This window comes from Scyliorhinus torazame, chromosome 4 (genome assembly GCF_047496885.1).
Source record: "Scyliorhinus torazame isolate Kashiwa2021f chromosome 4, sScyTor2.1, whole genome shotgun sequence".
Taxonomy (NCBI): Eukaryota; Metazoa; Chordata; class Chondrichthyes; order Carcharhiniformes; family Scyliorhinidae; genus Scyliorhinus; species Scyliorhinus torazame.
In genome coordinates this window covers 371119735-371135687 of record NC_092710.1, presented here as the reverse complement: position 1 = coordinate 371135687, position 15953 = coordinate 371119735, and the positions used below count along the sequence as shown (strand labels likewise).

The window sequence follows — 15953 nt, the reverse complement described above, 5'->3', positions numbered from 1 at the left end:
CTGTCCAGATAGACACTGGTGTGTGTCGCTGCTGGAAGGGACAGACAGCACAGAGCTGTCCAGATAGACACTGGTGTGTGTCACTGCTGGAAGGGACAGACAACACAGAGCTGTCCAGATAGACACTGGTGTGTGTCACTGCTGGAAGGGACAGACAGCACAGAGCTGTCCAGATAGACACTGGTGTGTGTCACTGCTGGAAGGGACATACAGCACAGAGCTGTCCAGATAGACACTGGTGTGTGTCACTGCTGGAAGGGACAGACAGCACAGAGCTGTCCAGATAGACACTGGTGTGTGTCACTGCTGGAAGGGACATACAGCACAGAGCTGTCCAGATAGACACTGGTGTGTGTCACTGCTGGAAGGGACAGACAGCACAGAGCTGTCCAGATAGACACTGGTGTATGTCACTGCTGGAAGGGACAGACAGCACAGAGCTGTCCAGATAGACACTGGTGTGTGTCACTGCTGGAAGGGGGAGACAGCACAGAGCTGTCCAGATAGACACTGGTGTGTGTCACTGCTGGAAGGGGGAGACAGCACAGAGCTGTCCAGATAGACACTGGTGTGTGTCACTGCTGGAAGGGGGAGACAGCACAGAGCTGTCCAGATAGAAACTGGTGTATGTCACTGCTGGAAGGGACAGACAACACAGAGCTGTCCAGATACACACTGGTGTATGTCACTGCTGGAAGGGACAGACAGCACAGAGCTGTCCAGATAGACACTGGTGTGTGTCACTGCTGGAAGGGACAGACAGCACAGAGCTGTCCAGATAGACACTGGTGTGTGTCACTGCTGGAAGGGACAGACAGCACAGAGCTGTCCAGATAGACACTGGTGTGTGTCACTGCTGGAAGGGACAGACAGCACAGAGCTGTCCAGATAGACACTGGTGTGTGTCACTGCTGGAAGGGGGAGACAGCACAGAGCTGTCCAGATAGACACTGGTGTGTGTCACTGCTGGAATGGGGCTGTCCAGATAGACACTGGTGTGTGTCACTGCTGGAAGGGACAGACAGCACAGAGCTGTCCAGATAGACACTGGTGTGTGTCACTGCTGGAAGGGACAGACAGCACAGAGCTGTCCAGATAGATACTGGTGTGTGTCGCTGCTGGAAGGGACAGACAGCACAGAGCTGTCCAGATAGACACTGGTGTGTGTCACTGCTGGAAGGGACAGACAGCACAGAGCTGTCCAGATAGACACTGGTGTGTGTCACTGCTGGAAGGGACAGACAGCACAGAGCTGTCCAGATAGACACTGGTGTGTGTCACTGCTGGAGGGGGAGACAGCACAGAGCTGTCCAGATAGACACTGGTGTGTGTCACTGCTGGAAGGGGGAGACAGCACAGAGCTGTCCAGATAGACACTGGTGTGTGTCACTGCTGGAAGGACAGACAGCACAGAGCTGTCCAGATAGAAACTGGTGTGTGTCACTGCTGGAAGGGACAGACAGCACAGAGCTGTCCAGATAGGCACTGGTGTGTGTCACTGCTGGAAGGGACAGACAGCACAGAGCTGTCCAGATAGACACTGGTGTGTGTCACTGCTGGAAGGGACAGACAGCACAGAGCTGTCCAGATAGGCACTGGTGTGTGTCACTGCTGGAAGTGACATACAGCACAGAGCTGTCCAGATAGACACTGGTGTGTGTCACTGCTGGAAGGGACAGACAGCACAGAGCTGTCCAGATAGACACTGGGGTGTGTCACTGCTGGAGGGGGAGACAGCACAGAGCTGTCCAGATAGACACTGGTGTGTGTCACTGCTGGAAGGGACAGACAGCACAGAGCTGTCCAGATAGACACTGGTGTATGTCACTGCTGGAAGGGACAGACAACACAGAGCTGTCCAGATAGACACTGGTGTGTGTCACTGCTGGAAGGGACAGACAGCACAGAGCTGTCCAGATAGAAACTGGTGTGTGTCACTGCTGGAAGGGACAGACAGCACAGAGCTGTCCAGATAGACACTGGTGTGTGTCACTGCTGGAAGGGGGAGACAGCACAGAGCTATCAAGATAGACACTGGTGTGTGTCACTGCTGGAAGGGACAGACAGCACAGAGCTGTCCAGATAGACACTGGTGTGTGTCACTGCTGGAAGGGACAGACAGCACAGAGCTGTCCAGATATACACTGGTGTGTGTCACTGCTGGAAGGGACAGACAGCACAAAGCTGTCCAGATAGACACTGGTGTGTGTCACTGCTGGAAGGGGGAGACAGCACAGAGCTGATCCATATAGACACTGATGTGTGTCACTGCTGGAATGGGGCTGTCCAGATAGACACTGGTGTGTGTCACTGCTGGAAGGGACAGACAGCACAGAGCTGTCCAGATAGACACTGGTGTGTGTCACTGCTGGAAGGGACAGACAGCACAGAGCTGTCCAGATAGACACTGGTGTGTGTCACTGCTGGAAGGGACAGGCAGCACAGAGCTGTCCAGATAGACACTGGTGTGTGTCACTGCTGGAGGGGGAGACAGCACAGAGCTGTCCAGATAGACACTGGTGTGTGTCACTGCTGGAAGGGGGAGACAGCACAGAGCTGTCCAGATAGATACTGGTGTGTGTCGCTGCTGGAAGGGACAGACAGCACAGAGCTGTCCAGATAGACACTGGTGTGTGTCACTGCTGGAAGGGACAGACAGCACAAAGCTGTCCAGATAGACACTGGTGTGTGTCACTGCTGGAAGGGGGAGACAGCACAGAGCTGATCCATATAGACACTGATGTGTGTCACTGCTGGAATGGGGCTGTCCAGATAGACACTGGTGTGTGTCACTGCTGGAAGGGACAGACAGCACAGAGCTGTCCAGATAGACACTGGTGTGTGTCACTGCTGGAAGGGACAGGCAGCACAGAGCTGTCCAGATAGACACTGGTGTGTGTCACTGCTGGAGGGGGAGACAGCACAGAGCTGTCCAGATAGACACTGGTGTGTGTCACTGCTGGAAGGGGGAGACAGCACAGAGCTGTCCAGATAGACACTGGTGTGTGTCACTGCTGGGAGGGGGAGACAGCACAGAGCTGTCCAGATAGACACTGGTGTGTGTCACTGCTGGAAGGGAGAGACAGCACAGAGCTGTCCAGATAGACACTGGTGTGTGTCACTGCTGGAAGGGACAGACAGCACAGAGCTGTCCAGATAGACATTGGTGTGTGTCACTGCTGGATGGGACAGACAGCACAGAGCTGTCCAGATAGACACTGGTGTGTGTCACTGCTGGAGGGGGAGACAGCACAGAGCTGTCCAGATAGACACTGGTGTGTGTCACTGCTGGAAGGGGGAGACAGCACAGAGCTGTCCAGATAGACACTGGTGTGTGTCACTGCTGGAAGGGACAGACAGCACAGAGCTGTCCAGATAGGCACTGGTGTGTGTCACTGCTGGAAGGGACAGACAGCACAGAGCTGTCCAGATAGGCACTGGTGTGTGTCACTGCTGGAAGGGACAGACAGCACAGAGCTGTCCAGATAGACACTGGTGTGTGTCACTGCTGGAAGGGACAGACAGCACAGAGCGGTCCAGCTAGACACTGGTGTGTGTCACTGCTGGAAGGAACAGACAGCACAGAGCTGTCCAGATAGACACTGGGGTGTGTCACTGCTGGAGGGGGAGACAGCACAGAGCTGTCCAGATAGACACTGGTGTGTGTCACTGCTGGAAGGGACAGACAGCACAGAGCTGTCCAGATAGACACTGGTGTGTGTCACTGCTGGAAGGGACAGACAGCACAGAGCTGTCCAGATAGACACTGGTGTGTGTCACTGCTGGAGGGGGAGACAGCACAGAGCTGTCCAGATAGACACTGGTGTGTGTCACTGCTGGAAGGGACAGACAGCACAGAGCTGTCCAGATGGACACTGGTGTGTGTCACTGCTGGAAGGGACAGACAGCACAGAGCTGTCCAGATAGACACTGGTGTGTGTCACTGCTGGAAGGGAGAGACAGCACAGAGCTGTCCAGATAGACACTGGTGTGTGTCACTGCTGGAAGGGGGAGACAGCACAGAGCTGTCCAGATAGACACTGGTGTGTGTCACTGCTGGAAGGGACAGACAGCACAGAGTTGTCCAGATAGACACTGGTGTGTGTCACTGTTGGAAGGGGGAGACAGCACAGAGCTGTCCAGATAGACACTGGTGTGTGTCACTGCTGGAAGGGACAGACAGCACAGAGCTGTCCAGATAGACACTGGTGTGTGTCGCTGCTGGAAGGGACAGACAGCACAGAGCTGTCCAGATAGACACTGGTGTGTGTCACTGCTGGAAGGGACAGGCAGCACAGAGCTGTCCAGATAGACACTTGTGTGTGTCACTGCTGGAAGGGACAGACAGCACAGAGCTGTCCAGATAGACACTGGTGTGTGTCACTGCTGGAAGGGGGAGACAGCACAGAGCTGTCCAGATAGACACTGGTGTGTGTCACTGCTGGAAGGGACAGACAGCACAGAGCTGTCCAGATAGACACTGGTGTGTGTCGCTGCTGGAAGGGACAGACAGCACAGAGCTGTCCAGATAGACACTGGTGTGTGTCACTGCTGGAAGGGGGAGACAGCACAGAGCTGTCCAGATAGACACTGGTGTGTGTCACTGCTGGAAGGGACAGACAGCACAGAGCTGTCCAGATAGACACTGGTGTGTGTCACTGCTGGAAGGGACAGACAGCACAGAGCTGTCCAGATAGACACTGGTGTGTGTCACTGCTGGAAGGGGGAGACAGCACAGAGCTGTCCAGATAGACACTGGTGTGTGTCACTGCTGGAAGGGGGAGACAGCACAGAGCTGTCCAGATAGAAACTGGTGTATGTCACTGCTGGAAGGGACAGACAACACAGAGCTGTCCAGATACACACTGGTGTATGTCACTGCTGGAAGGGACAGACAGCACAGAGCTGTCCAGATAGACACTGGTGTGTGTCACTGCTGGAAGGGACAGACAGCACAGAGCTGTCCAGATAGACACTGGTGTGTTTCGCTGCTGGAAGGGACAGACAGCACAGAGCTGTCCAGATAGACACTGGTGTGTGTCACTGCTGGAAGGGACAGACAGCACAGAGCTGTCCAGATAGACACTGGTGTGTGTCACTGCTGGAAGGGAAAGACAGCACAGAGCTGTCCAGATAGACACTGGTGTGTGTCACTGCTGGAAGGGACAGACAGCACAGAGCTGTCCAGATAGATACTGGTGTGTGTCACTGCTGGAAGGGACAGACAGCACAGAGCTGTCCAGATAGACACTGGTGTGTGTCACTGCTGGTAGGGACTGACAGCACAGAGCTGTCCAGATAGACACTGGTGTGAGTCACTGCTGGAAGGGACAGACAGCACAGAGCTGTCCAGATAGACACTGGTGTGTGTCACTGCTGGTAGGGACTGACAGCACAGAGCTGTCCAGATAGACACTGGTGTGTGTCACTGCTGGAAGGGGGAGACAGCACAGAGCTGTCCAGATAGACACTGGTGTGTGTCACTGCTGGAAGGGACAGACAGCACAGAGGTGTCCAGATAGGCACTGGTGTGTGTCACTGCTGGAGGGGGAGACAGCACAGAGCTGTCCAGATAGACACTGGTGTGTGTCGCTGCTGGAAGTGACAGACAGCACAGAGGTGTCCAGATAGGCACTGGTGTGTGTCACTGCTGGAGGGGGAGACAGCACAGAGCTGTCCAGATAGACACTGGTGTGTGTCACTGCTGGAAGGGGGAGACAGCACCGAGCTGTCCAGATAGACACTGGTGTGTGTCACTGCTGGAAGGGACAGACAGCACAGAGCTGTCCAGATAGACACTGGTGTGTGTCACTGCTGGAGGGGGAGACAGCACAGAGCTGTCCAGATAGACACTGGTCTATGTCACTGCTGGAAGGGGGAGACAGCACAGAGCTGCCCAGATAGACACTGGTGTGTGTCACTGCTGGAAGGGACAGACAGCACAGAGCTGTCCAGATAGACACTGGTGTGTGTCACTGCTGGAGGGGGAGACAGCACAGAGCTGTCCAGATAGACACTGGTGTGTGTCACTGCTGGAAGGGACAGTCAGCACAGAGCTGTCCAGATAGACACTGGTGTGTGTCACTGCTGGATGGGGGACACAGCACAGAGCTGTCCAGATAGACACTGGTGTGTGTCACTGCTGGAAGGGACAGACAGCACAGAGCTGTCCAGATAGACACTGGTGTGTGTCACTGCTGGAAGGGACAGACAGCACAGAGCTGTCCAGATAGACACTGGTGTGTGTCACTGCTGGAAGGGACAGACAGCACAGAGCTGTCTAGATAGACACTGGTGTGTGTCACTGCTGGAAGGGACAGACAGCACAGAGCTGTCCAGACAGACACTGGTGTGTGTCACTGCTGGAAGGGACAGACAGCACAGAGCTGTCCAGATAGACACTGGTGTGTGTCACTGCTGGAAGGGACAGACAGCACAGAGCTTTCCAGATAGACACTGGTGTGTGTCACTGCTGGAAGGGGGAGACAGCACAGAGCTGTCCAGATAGACACTGGTGTGTGTCACTGCTGGAAGGGGGAGACAGCACAGAGCTGTCCAGATAGACACTGGTGTGTGTCACTGCTGGAAGGGACAGACAGCACAGAGCTGTCCAGATAGACACTGGTGTGTGTCACTGCTGGAAGGGACAGACAGCACAGAGCTGTCCAGATAGACACTGGTGTGTGTCACTGCTGGAAGGGGGAGACAGCACAGGGCTGTCCAGATAGACACTGGTGTGTGTCACTGCTGGAAGGGACAGACAGCACAGAGCTGTCCAGATAGACACTGGGGTGTGTCACTGCTGGAAGGGACAGGCAGCACAGAGCTGTCCAGACAGACACTGGTGTGTGTCACTGCTGGAAGGGGGAGACAGCACAGAGCTGTCCAGATAGACACTGGTGTGTGTCACTGCTGGAAGAGACAGACAGCACAGAGCTGTCCAGATAGACACTGGTGTGTGTCGCTGCTGAAGGGGGAGACAGCACAGAGCTGTCCAGATAGACACTGGTGTGTGTCGCTGCTGGAAGGGAAAGACAGCACAGAGCTGTCCTGATAGACACTGGTGTGTGTCGCTGCTGGAAGGGACAGACAGCACAGAGCTGTCCAGATAGACACTGGTGTGTGTCGCTGCTGGAAGGGACAGACAGCACAGAGCTGTCCAGATAGACACTGGTGTGTGTCACTGCTGGAAGGGACAGACAACACAGAGCTGTCCAGATAGACACTGGTGTGTGTCACTGCTGGAAGGGACAGACAGCACAGAGCTGTCCAGATAGACACTGGTGTGTGTCACTGCTGGAAGGGACATACAGCACAGAGCTGTCCAGATAGACACTGGTGTGTGTCACTGCTGGAAGGGACAGACAACACAGAGCTGTCCAGATAGACACTGGTGTGTGTCACTGCTGGAAGGGACATACAGCACAGAGCTGTCCAGATAGACACTGGTGTGTGTCACTGCTGGAAGGGACAGACAGCACAGAGCTGTCCAGATAGACACTGGTGTGTGTCACTGCTGGAAGGGACAGACAACACAGAGCTGTCCAGATAGACACTGGTGTGTGTCGCTGCTGGAAGGGGGAGACAACACAGAGCTGTCCAGATAGACACTGGTGTGTGTCACTGCTGGAAGGGACAGACAGCACAGAGCTGTCCAGATAGACACTGGTGTGTGTCACTGCTGGAAGGGGGAGACAGCACAGAGCTGTCCAGATAGACACTGGTGTGTGTCACTGCTGGAAGGGACAGGCAGCACAGAGCTGTCCAGATAGACACTGGTGTGTGTCACTGCTGGAAGGGACAGGCAGCACAGAGCTGTCCAGATAGACACTGGTGTGTGTCACTGCTGGAAGGGACAGGCAGCACAGAGCTGTCCAGATAGACACTGGTGTGTGTCACTGCTGGAAGGGACAGGCAGCACAGAGCTGTCCAGATAGACACTGGTGTGTGTCACTGCTGGAAGGGACAGAGAGCACAGAGCTGTCCAGATAGACACTGGTATGTGTCACTGCTGGAAGGGACAGACAGCACAGAGCTGTCCAGATAGACACTGGTGTGTGTCACTGCTGGAAGGGACAGACAGCACAGAGCTGTCCAGATAGACACTGGTGTGTGTCACTGCTGGAAGGGACAGGCAGCACAGAGCTGTCCAGATAGACACTGGTGTGTGTCACTGCTGGAAGGGACAGACAGCACAGAGCTGTCCAGATAGACACTGGTGTGTGTCACTGCTGGAAGGGACAGACAACACAGAGCTGTCCAGATAGACACTGGTGTGTGTCACTGCTGGAAGGGGGAGACAGCACAGAGCTGTCCAGATAGACACTGGTGTGTGTCACTGCTGGAAGGGACAGACAGCACAGAGCTGTCCAGATAGACACTGGTGTATGTCACTGCTGGAAGGGACAGACAACACAGAGCTGTCCAGATACACACTGGTGTGTGTCACTGCTGGAAGGGACAGACAGCACAGAGCTGTCCAGATAGACACTGGGGTGTGTCACTGCTGGAAGGGACAGACAGCACAGAGCTGTCCAGATAGACACTGGTGTGTGTCACTGCTGGAAGGGACAGACAGCACAGAGCTGTCCAGATAGACACTGGTGTGTGTCACTGCTGGAAGGGACAGACAGCACAGAGCTGTCCAGATAGACACTGGTGTGTGTCACTGCTGGAAGGGACAGACAGCACAAAGCTGTCCAGATAGACACTGGTGTGTGTCACTGCTGGAAGGGGGAGACAGCACAGAGCTGATCCATATAGACACTGATGTGTGTCACTGCTGGAATGGGGCTGTCCAGATAGACACTGGTGTGTGTCACTGCTGGAAGGGACAGACAGCACAGAGCTGTCCAGATAGACACTGGTGTGTGTCACTGCTGGAAGGGACAGACAGCACAGAGCTGTCCAGATAGACACTGGTGTGTGTCACTGCTGGAAGGGACAGGCAGCACAGAGCTGTCCAGATAGACACTGGTGTGTGTCACTGCTGGAGGGGGAGACAGCACAGAGCTGTCCAGATAGACACTGGTGTGTGTCACTGCTGGAAGGGGGAGACAGCACAGAGCTGTCCAGATAGATACTGGTGTGTGTCGCTGCTGGAAGGGACAGACAGCACAGAGCTGTCCAGATAGACACTGGTGTGTGTCACTGCTGGAGGGGGAGACAGCACAGAGCTGTCCAGATAGACACTGGTGTGTGTCACTGCTGGAAGGGGGAGACAGCACAGAGCTGTCCAGATAGACACTGGTGTGTGTCACTGCTGGGAGGGGGAGACAGCACAGAGCTGTCCAGATAGACACTGGTGTGTGTCACTGCTGGAAGGGACAGACAGCACAGAGCTGTCCAGATAGACATTGGTGTGTGTCACTGCTGGATGGGACAGACAGCACAGAGCTGTCCAGATAGACACTGGTGTGTGTCACTGCTGGAGGGGGAGACAGCACAGAGCTGTCCAGATAGACACTGGTGTGTGTCACTGCTGGAAGGGGGAGACAGCACAGAGCTGTCCAGATAGACACTGGTGTGTGTCACTGCTGGAAGGGACAGACAGCACAGAGCTGTCCAGATAGGCACTGGTGTGTGTCACTGCTGGAAGGGACAGACAGCACAGAGCTGTCCAGATAGACACTGGTGTGTGTCACTGCTGGAAGGGACAGACAGCACAGAGCGGTCCAGCTAGACACTGGTGTGTGTCACTGCTGGAAGGGACAGACAGCACAGAGCTGTCCAGATAGACACTGGGGTGTGTCACTGCTGGAGGGGGAGACAGCACAGAGCTGTCCAGATAGACACTGGTGTGTGTCACTGCTGGAAGGGACAGACAGCACAGAGCTGTCCAGATAGACACTGGTGTGTGTCACTGCTGGAGGGGGAGACAGCACAGAGCTGTCCAGATAGACACTGGTATGTGTCGCTGCTGGAAGGGGGAGACAGCACAGAGCTGTCCAGATAGACACTGGTATGTGTCACTGCTGGAAGGGGGAGACAGCACAGAGCTGTCCAGATAGACACTGGTGTGTGTCACTGCTGGAAGGGGGAGACAGCACAGAGCTGTCCAGATAGACACTGGTATGTGTCACAGCTGGAAGGGGGAGACAGCCCAGAGCTGTCCAGATAGACACTGGTGTGTGTCACTGCTGGAAGGGACAGACAGCACAGAGCTGTCCAGATAGACACTGGTGTGTGTCACTGCTGGAAGGGGGAGACAGCACAGAGCTGTCCAGATAGACACTGGTGTGTGTCACTGCTGGAAGGGACAGACAGCACAGAGCTGTCCAGATAGACACTGGTGTGTGTCACTGCTGGAAGGGAGAGACAGCACAGAGCTGTCCAGATAGACACTGGTGTGTGTCACTGCTGGAAGGGGGAGACAGCACAGAGCTGTCCAGATAGACACTGGTGTGTGTCACTGCTGGAAGGGACAGACAGCACAGAGCTGTCCAGATAGACACTGGTGTGTGTCACTGCTGGAAGGGACAGACAGCACAGAGCTGTCCAGATAGACACTGGTGTGTGTCACTGCTGGAAGGGACAGACAGCACAGAGTTGTCCAGATAGACACTGGTGTGTGTCACTGCTGGAAGGGGGAGACAGCACAGAGCTGTCCAGATAGACACTGGTGTGTGTCACTGCTGGAAGGGACAGACAGCACAGAGTTGTCCAGATAGACACTGGTGTGTGTCACTGTTGGAAGGGGGAGACAGCACAGAGCTGTCCAGATAGACACTGGTGTGTGTCACTGCTGGAAGGGACAGACAGCACAGAGCTGTCCAGATAGACACTGGTGTGTGTCACTGCTGGAAGGGACAGGCAGCACAGAGCTGTCCAGATAGACACTTGTGTGTGTCACTGCTGGAAGGGACAGACAGCACAGAGCTGTCCAGATAGACACTGGTGTGTGTCACTGCTGGAAGGGGGAGACAGCACAGAGCTGTCCAGATAGACACTGGTGTGTGTCACTGCTGGAAGGGACAGACAGCACAGAGCTGTCCAGATAGACACTGGTGTGTGTCGCTGCTGGAAGGGACAGACAGCACAGAGCTGTCCAGATAGACACTGGTGTGTGTCACTGCTGGAAGGGGGAGACAGCACAGAGCTGTCCAGATAGACACTGGTGTGTGTCACTGCTGGAAGGGACAGACAGCACAGAGCTGTCCAGATAGACACTGGTGTGTGTCACTGCTGGAAGGGACAGACAGCACAGAGCTGTCCAGATAGACACTGGTGTGTGTCGCAGCTGGAGGGGGAGAAGGAGACTCCTGTACTCGCAGCCCTGGCACAATACTGAACGGGAAACGGTGGCACAGGCGTGTCCATGTGTCCAGCAGTATGGTGCTGCCCATGAAGACTAGCTGGGCATGGAGACGGAGGGCAGGAAGTGTGGTGAATGATGCATCAGGAGCGGCGCAGCACTGTGGCAGTGTTGCATTCACCTCAAATATCGGGTGAACCGAGAGCCCCCTGTTCACGCCAGCCTTCATCACCATTAACCCGCCATTGGGAGACTTGTAACGGAATTTTACACCAGCGGGTATTCGACGGTCTGGCTCCCACCAGATTCACCGCATCCAGCCGGCACTAAGAGAATTGGGAGAATGGGGTCCCTGGTTTAACAGAGCTGTGAGTGAGGTCGGTCTCATTGCTCTATTGGACTGATCCATTTAATTGCACGGACCCTCTCTTCACTTTCCCCATTCGTTAAACATTTCTCTGTTGAATTTTAGCCTTGCATTTGTTTCCAGTTCATTCCCGTGACTTCCGGCCTCCCCAGAGTTGGATTTGGAGAGGGTTTTCCAAAGATGTTACATTCGCGCCACACAAGTGCCCGGCAATGACCATCTCCGACAAGAGAGGGTCTCACCCTCGCCCCAGAGAGCGGGGAATCTGTGGAATTTGAAGAAGGAATTAGATTTGCTCTCGGGGCGAAAGGGATCGAGGGAGATGGAGGAAGGTGGGATCAGGGGATTGAACTTGATGATCAGCCATGATCACAATGAATGGCGGAGCAGGCTCGAAGGGCCGAATGGCCTCCTCCTGCTTCGATTTTCCCGGTTTGTTCCTATGTGTGTAAGTAGCCCAAACAGCGCCTCACCCACTGGTCACATGTGACCGCGGAACGCTCTGGGATTGACAATTCTTTGCTCAGTGTGTCAGTCTGTACAGAAAGTTTCAAACGTGACAGGTTAAAGAGTGAGTGGCTGTTTTAGAATCTGTTGTTACTTTGAAGGAACATCTGACATACCTGCAACATTCCCACAACGTGCATAACTGAATAGTTTCTCCAGACCGATCGCCAGCGCACTTTTAATATCCACGGCATCAACGTCAGTTTCAATCCTCCGGCGTTCTTTGAATTGCACCTCAAGATAATTCTAAAACAAGAAAATAAAATCCATCACCATGTGACACAACTGAACTCGCACCAAAACACATCAGTGTTGAGTGGACTGTCCTCGGTTCCCAGGTGTGGGAGCAGTATTCATGTCCTGTGAGAGGGAGACCCCCCCTCACAGAGACCCCTGTGACAGGGAGACCCCCACAGAGACCCCTGTGACAGGGAGACCCCCCCTCACAGAGACCCCTGTGATAGGGAGACCCCCACAGAGACCCCTGTGATAGGGAGACCCCCACAGAGACCCCTGTGATAGGGAGACCCCCACAGAGACCCCTGTGATAGGGAGACCCCCACAGTGACCCCAGTGATAGGGAGACCCCCACAGAGACCCCTGTGATAGGTGAACCCCCACAGAAACCCCTGTGATAGGGACACCCCCCCCACAGAGACCCCTGTGATAGGGACACCCCCCCACAGAGACCCCTGTGATTGGTGAACCCCCCGAACGACCCCCTTCCTGCAGGAACCCCCTCCACAGGCGACTCCCCACACAAAGGCCCCCCCCACATACAAACACAGAGCCTTCCCAGAAGATGGACCACCCCTACCTGGAAGCTTAGAGCAGTCCAGACAGGGTCAGTTAGTGCCACCTATTACAGGGGTCCCTGTGGGGAGGGGTTCCGTATCACAGGGGTCTCTGTGCGGGGCGGAGCTATCAGGGGGCCCTCTGTGGGGGGGGGGGCGGTCTCCCTATCACACGGGTCCCTGTGGGGAGGGGTTTCCTATCACAGGGTCTCTGTGGGGAGGGTTCTCCCTAACCCAGGGGTCTCTGTGCAGGGGGGGTGCTATCAGATGGGTCTCTGTGGGGGGGGGGGTCTCCCTATCATAAGGGGTCTCTGTGGGGGGGGTTCTCCCTATCACAGGTGTCTCTGTGGGGTGGGGTCTCCCTAACCCAGGGGTCTCTGTGCAGGGGGGGTGCAATCAGATGGGTCTCTGTGGGTGGGGGCATCTCCCTATCACAGGTGTCTCTGTGGGGGGGTGGGTCTCCCTATCACAGGGGTCTCTATGGGGAGGGGTCTCCTTATCAGAGTGGTCTCTGTGGGGGGGTCTCCCTATCACAGGGGTCTCTATGGGGAGGGGTCTCCCTATCACAGGGGTCTCTCTGGGGAGGGGTCTCCCTAACACAGGGGTCTCTGTGGGGGGTCTCTCTTTCACAGGGGCCTCTGTGGGGCAGGGTCTCCCTATCACAGGGGTCTCTGTGGGGAAGGATCTCCCTATCACACAGGGTCACTGTGGGGGTCTCCCTATCACAGGAATCTCTGTGGGGAGGGTCTCACTATCACAGGGGTCTCTGTGGGGGGGAGGGGGGCTCCCTATCACAGGGGTCTCTGTGCGGAAGGTCTCACTATCACAGGGGTCTCTGTGGGGGTCTCCCTATCACAGGGGTCTCTGTGGGGGGGGGGGGGGTCCCTATCACACGGGTCTCTGTGGGTGGTTCCCGTATTACTTTGACCCCTGTTGGGGAATCCTCCTATTACAAGTGTCCAAGGATTGGGTCAACCCTGTACGTGTGGGTCAGGAGAGTCCGGATTCAACCCAGGTGGTTGGGGGCTGCTGTGCGGTGTGGTGGTTGAGAGGGGTCAGTGCTGATTTGCGGTCCGGGGGGTGGGCGGGAATGGGGGTGGGGGCTGTGTGGTGTGGTGGGGAGGGAGGGGTCAGGGCTGATTTGCGGTCCGGGGGGTGGGCGGGAATGGGGGTGGGGGCTGTGTGGTGTGGTGGTTGAGAGGGGTCAGGGCTAATTTGCGGTCCGGGGGGTGGGTGGGAATGGGGGTGGGGGCTGTGTGGTGTGGTGGGGAGGGAGGGGTCAGGGCTGATTTGCGGTCCGGGGGGTGGGCGGGAATGGGGGTGGGGGCTGTGTGGTGTGGTGGGGAGGGAGGGGGTCAGGGCTGATTTGCGGTCCGGGTGGTGGGCGGGAATGGGGGTGGGGGCTGTGTGGTGTGGTGGGGAGGGAGGGGTCAGGGCTGATTTGTGGTCTGGGGGGTGGGCGGGAATGGGGGTGGGGGCTGTGTGGTGTGGTCGGGAGGGAGGGGTCAGGGCTGATTTGTGGTCCGGGGGGGGTGGGCGAGGATGGGGGTGGGGGCTGTGTGGTATGGTGGGGAGGGAGGGGTCAGGGCTGATTTGTGGTCTGGGGGGTGGGGGGGCTGTGGATGGGCTCAGTTGGTCACTACAATCTCGTCCCAGGTGTGGTGGGCCTCACCAATGGGGCAAATGCTCCGATGTGACTCCCGGGGAGAGAGAATCCCGGGAGTGCAGAGCAAAGGGGTCATTCCCATCCATTCCCATTTATTTATGCTCCCGCTGGCGTGCGACATGGAACCCGTTCCCGCCGTCACTGAGGGGCTCAAAGCATCGCGTTCCCGTTGTCACCAATCCCAATGTTACCCCAATTCTCCGTCCCATTGGGGAACACATCCCGGATATCCCGGACTGCAGAATCCAGCCCTTCCAGTCACAGAATCATCCCTCCACCACCCTCAGCTTCCTGCCTCTCAGCCAATTGTGGGTCCAATGTGTCTCTTTGCCTTGGGTGCCATGGGCCCTGACTGGATCAGTCTGCCACGAGGGACCCTATCAAAAGCCTGGCTAAAGCCCATATCGACCACTCCAAATGCATTCCCCTCATCAACACTCCTGCTCACCGCCTCAAATAATTCAACTGTGTTTGTCAAGAAAGACCTTCCACGCTGACTATTCCTGATTAATCCGTGTCTAAAGTACAGATAGATTCTGTCCCTCAGAATACTTTCCTGATCCCAGCCTTCAATTTAGAAATCATTAACTGTGTGAGTGCCGGGTCCCGGGATGTGTGAACCGCCCGGGGCAGATATTTCACTGTTTATTCCAGTTCACACACTCAGCATTGACAATCCTCCCTGCCTGAGTCAGACAGATGTTTGACAGTAAAGAGAGTAAAGGGGACTCGACCCAATAACACAGGCATTAAATAATTTCCATTGGTACGAACGTTACACAATGCAGTAAACTCTGAAGGGCAGCACGGTATCACAGTGGTTAGCACTGTGGCTTTACTGCTCCAGGGTCCTGGGTTCAATTCCCGGCTTGGGTCTCCGGGTGCTCCGGTTTCCTCCCACAAGTCCCGAAAGACGTGCTGTTAGGTGAATTGGCCATTCTGAATTCTCCCTCTGTGACCCAAACAGGCGCCGGAATGTGGCGACGAGGGGCTTTTCACAGGAACATCATTGCAGTGTTAATGTAAGCCTACTTGTGACAACAATAAAGATTATTCTTTTTCTAATTATACTTACCTTGTCCTCAATGATTACTGCGGGTGTAAGGCAGTCATCTTTTTCACAGAGGCCGAGCCCCTCGGCTACCGCATCCTGTGCAGCGAGTTGGTTCCAGATGAGGACAGACACGGTTAAGAAGATTCTCAGCATCTTGGTGTCGGTACAGGTCACTGGTGAATTCACTGAATGACCCTCAGCACCTTCAGCTCGATCTGCAGTTTGAGCAGAGAGCTCAGAGATTTTTATACAGTTTTAAGGGGACGATTTTGAATAAAGTTCAGCTACGGGAACATCAGATGTTGAAGAAA

At 55.4% G+C, this 15953-nt stretch overlaps 2 protein-coding genes across 2 annotated transcripts in view; one reads left to right on the top strand and one right to left on the bottom strand.

Annotated features, from left to right (window-relative positions):
• LOC140411786 (uncharacterized) overlaps nt 1–15874 on the bottom strand; it is a 37892-nt gene extending 22018 nt beyond the window's left edge. The window contains exons 1-2 of the mRNA XM_072500769.1: nt 15664–15874; nt 12245–12374 (exon numbers count right to left, since the gene is read on the bottom strand). Of these exons, the coding sequence (XP_072356870.1) occupies nt 12245–12374; nt 15664–15795 (262 nt within the window). The 5' untranslated portion in view covers nt 15796–15874. The remainder of the gene's footprint in view (nt 1–12244; nt 12375–15663) is intronic.
• LOC140411787 (uncharacterized) overlaps nt 1–15953 on the top strand; it is a 186201-nt gene that overhangs the window by 26361 nt on the left and 143887 nt on the right. The gene's annotated exons all lie outside the window — the stretch shown is intronic.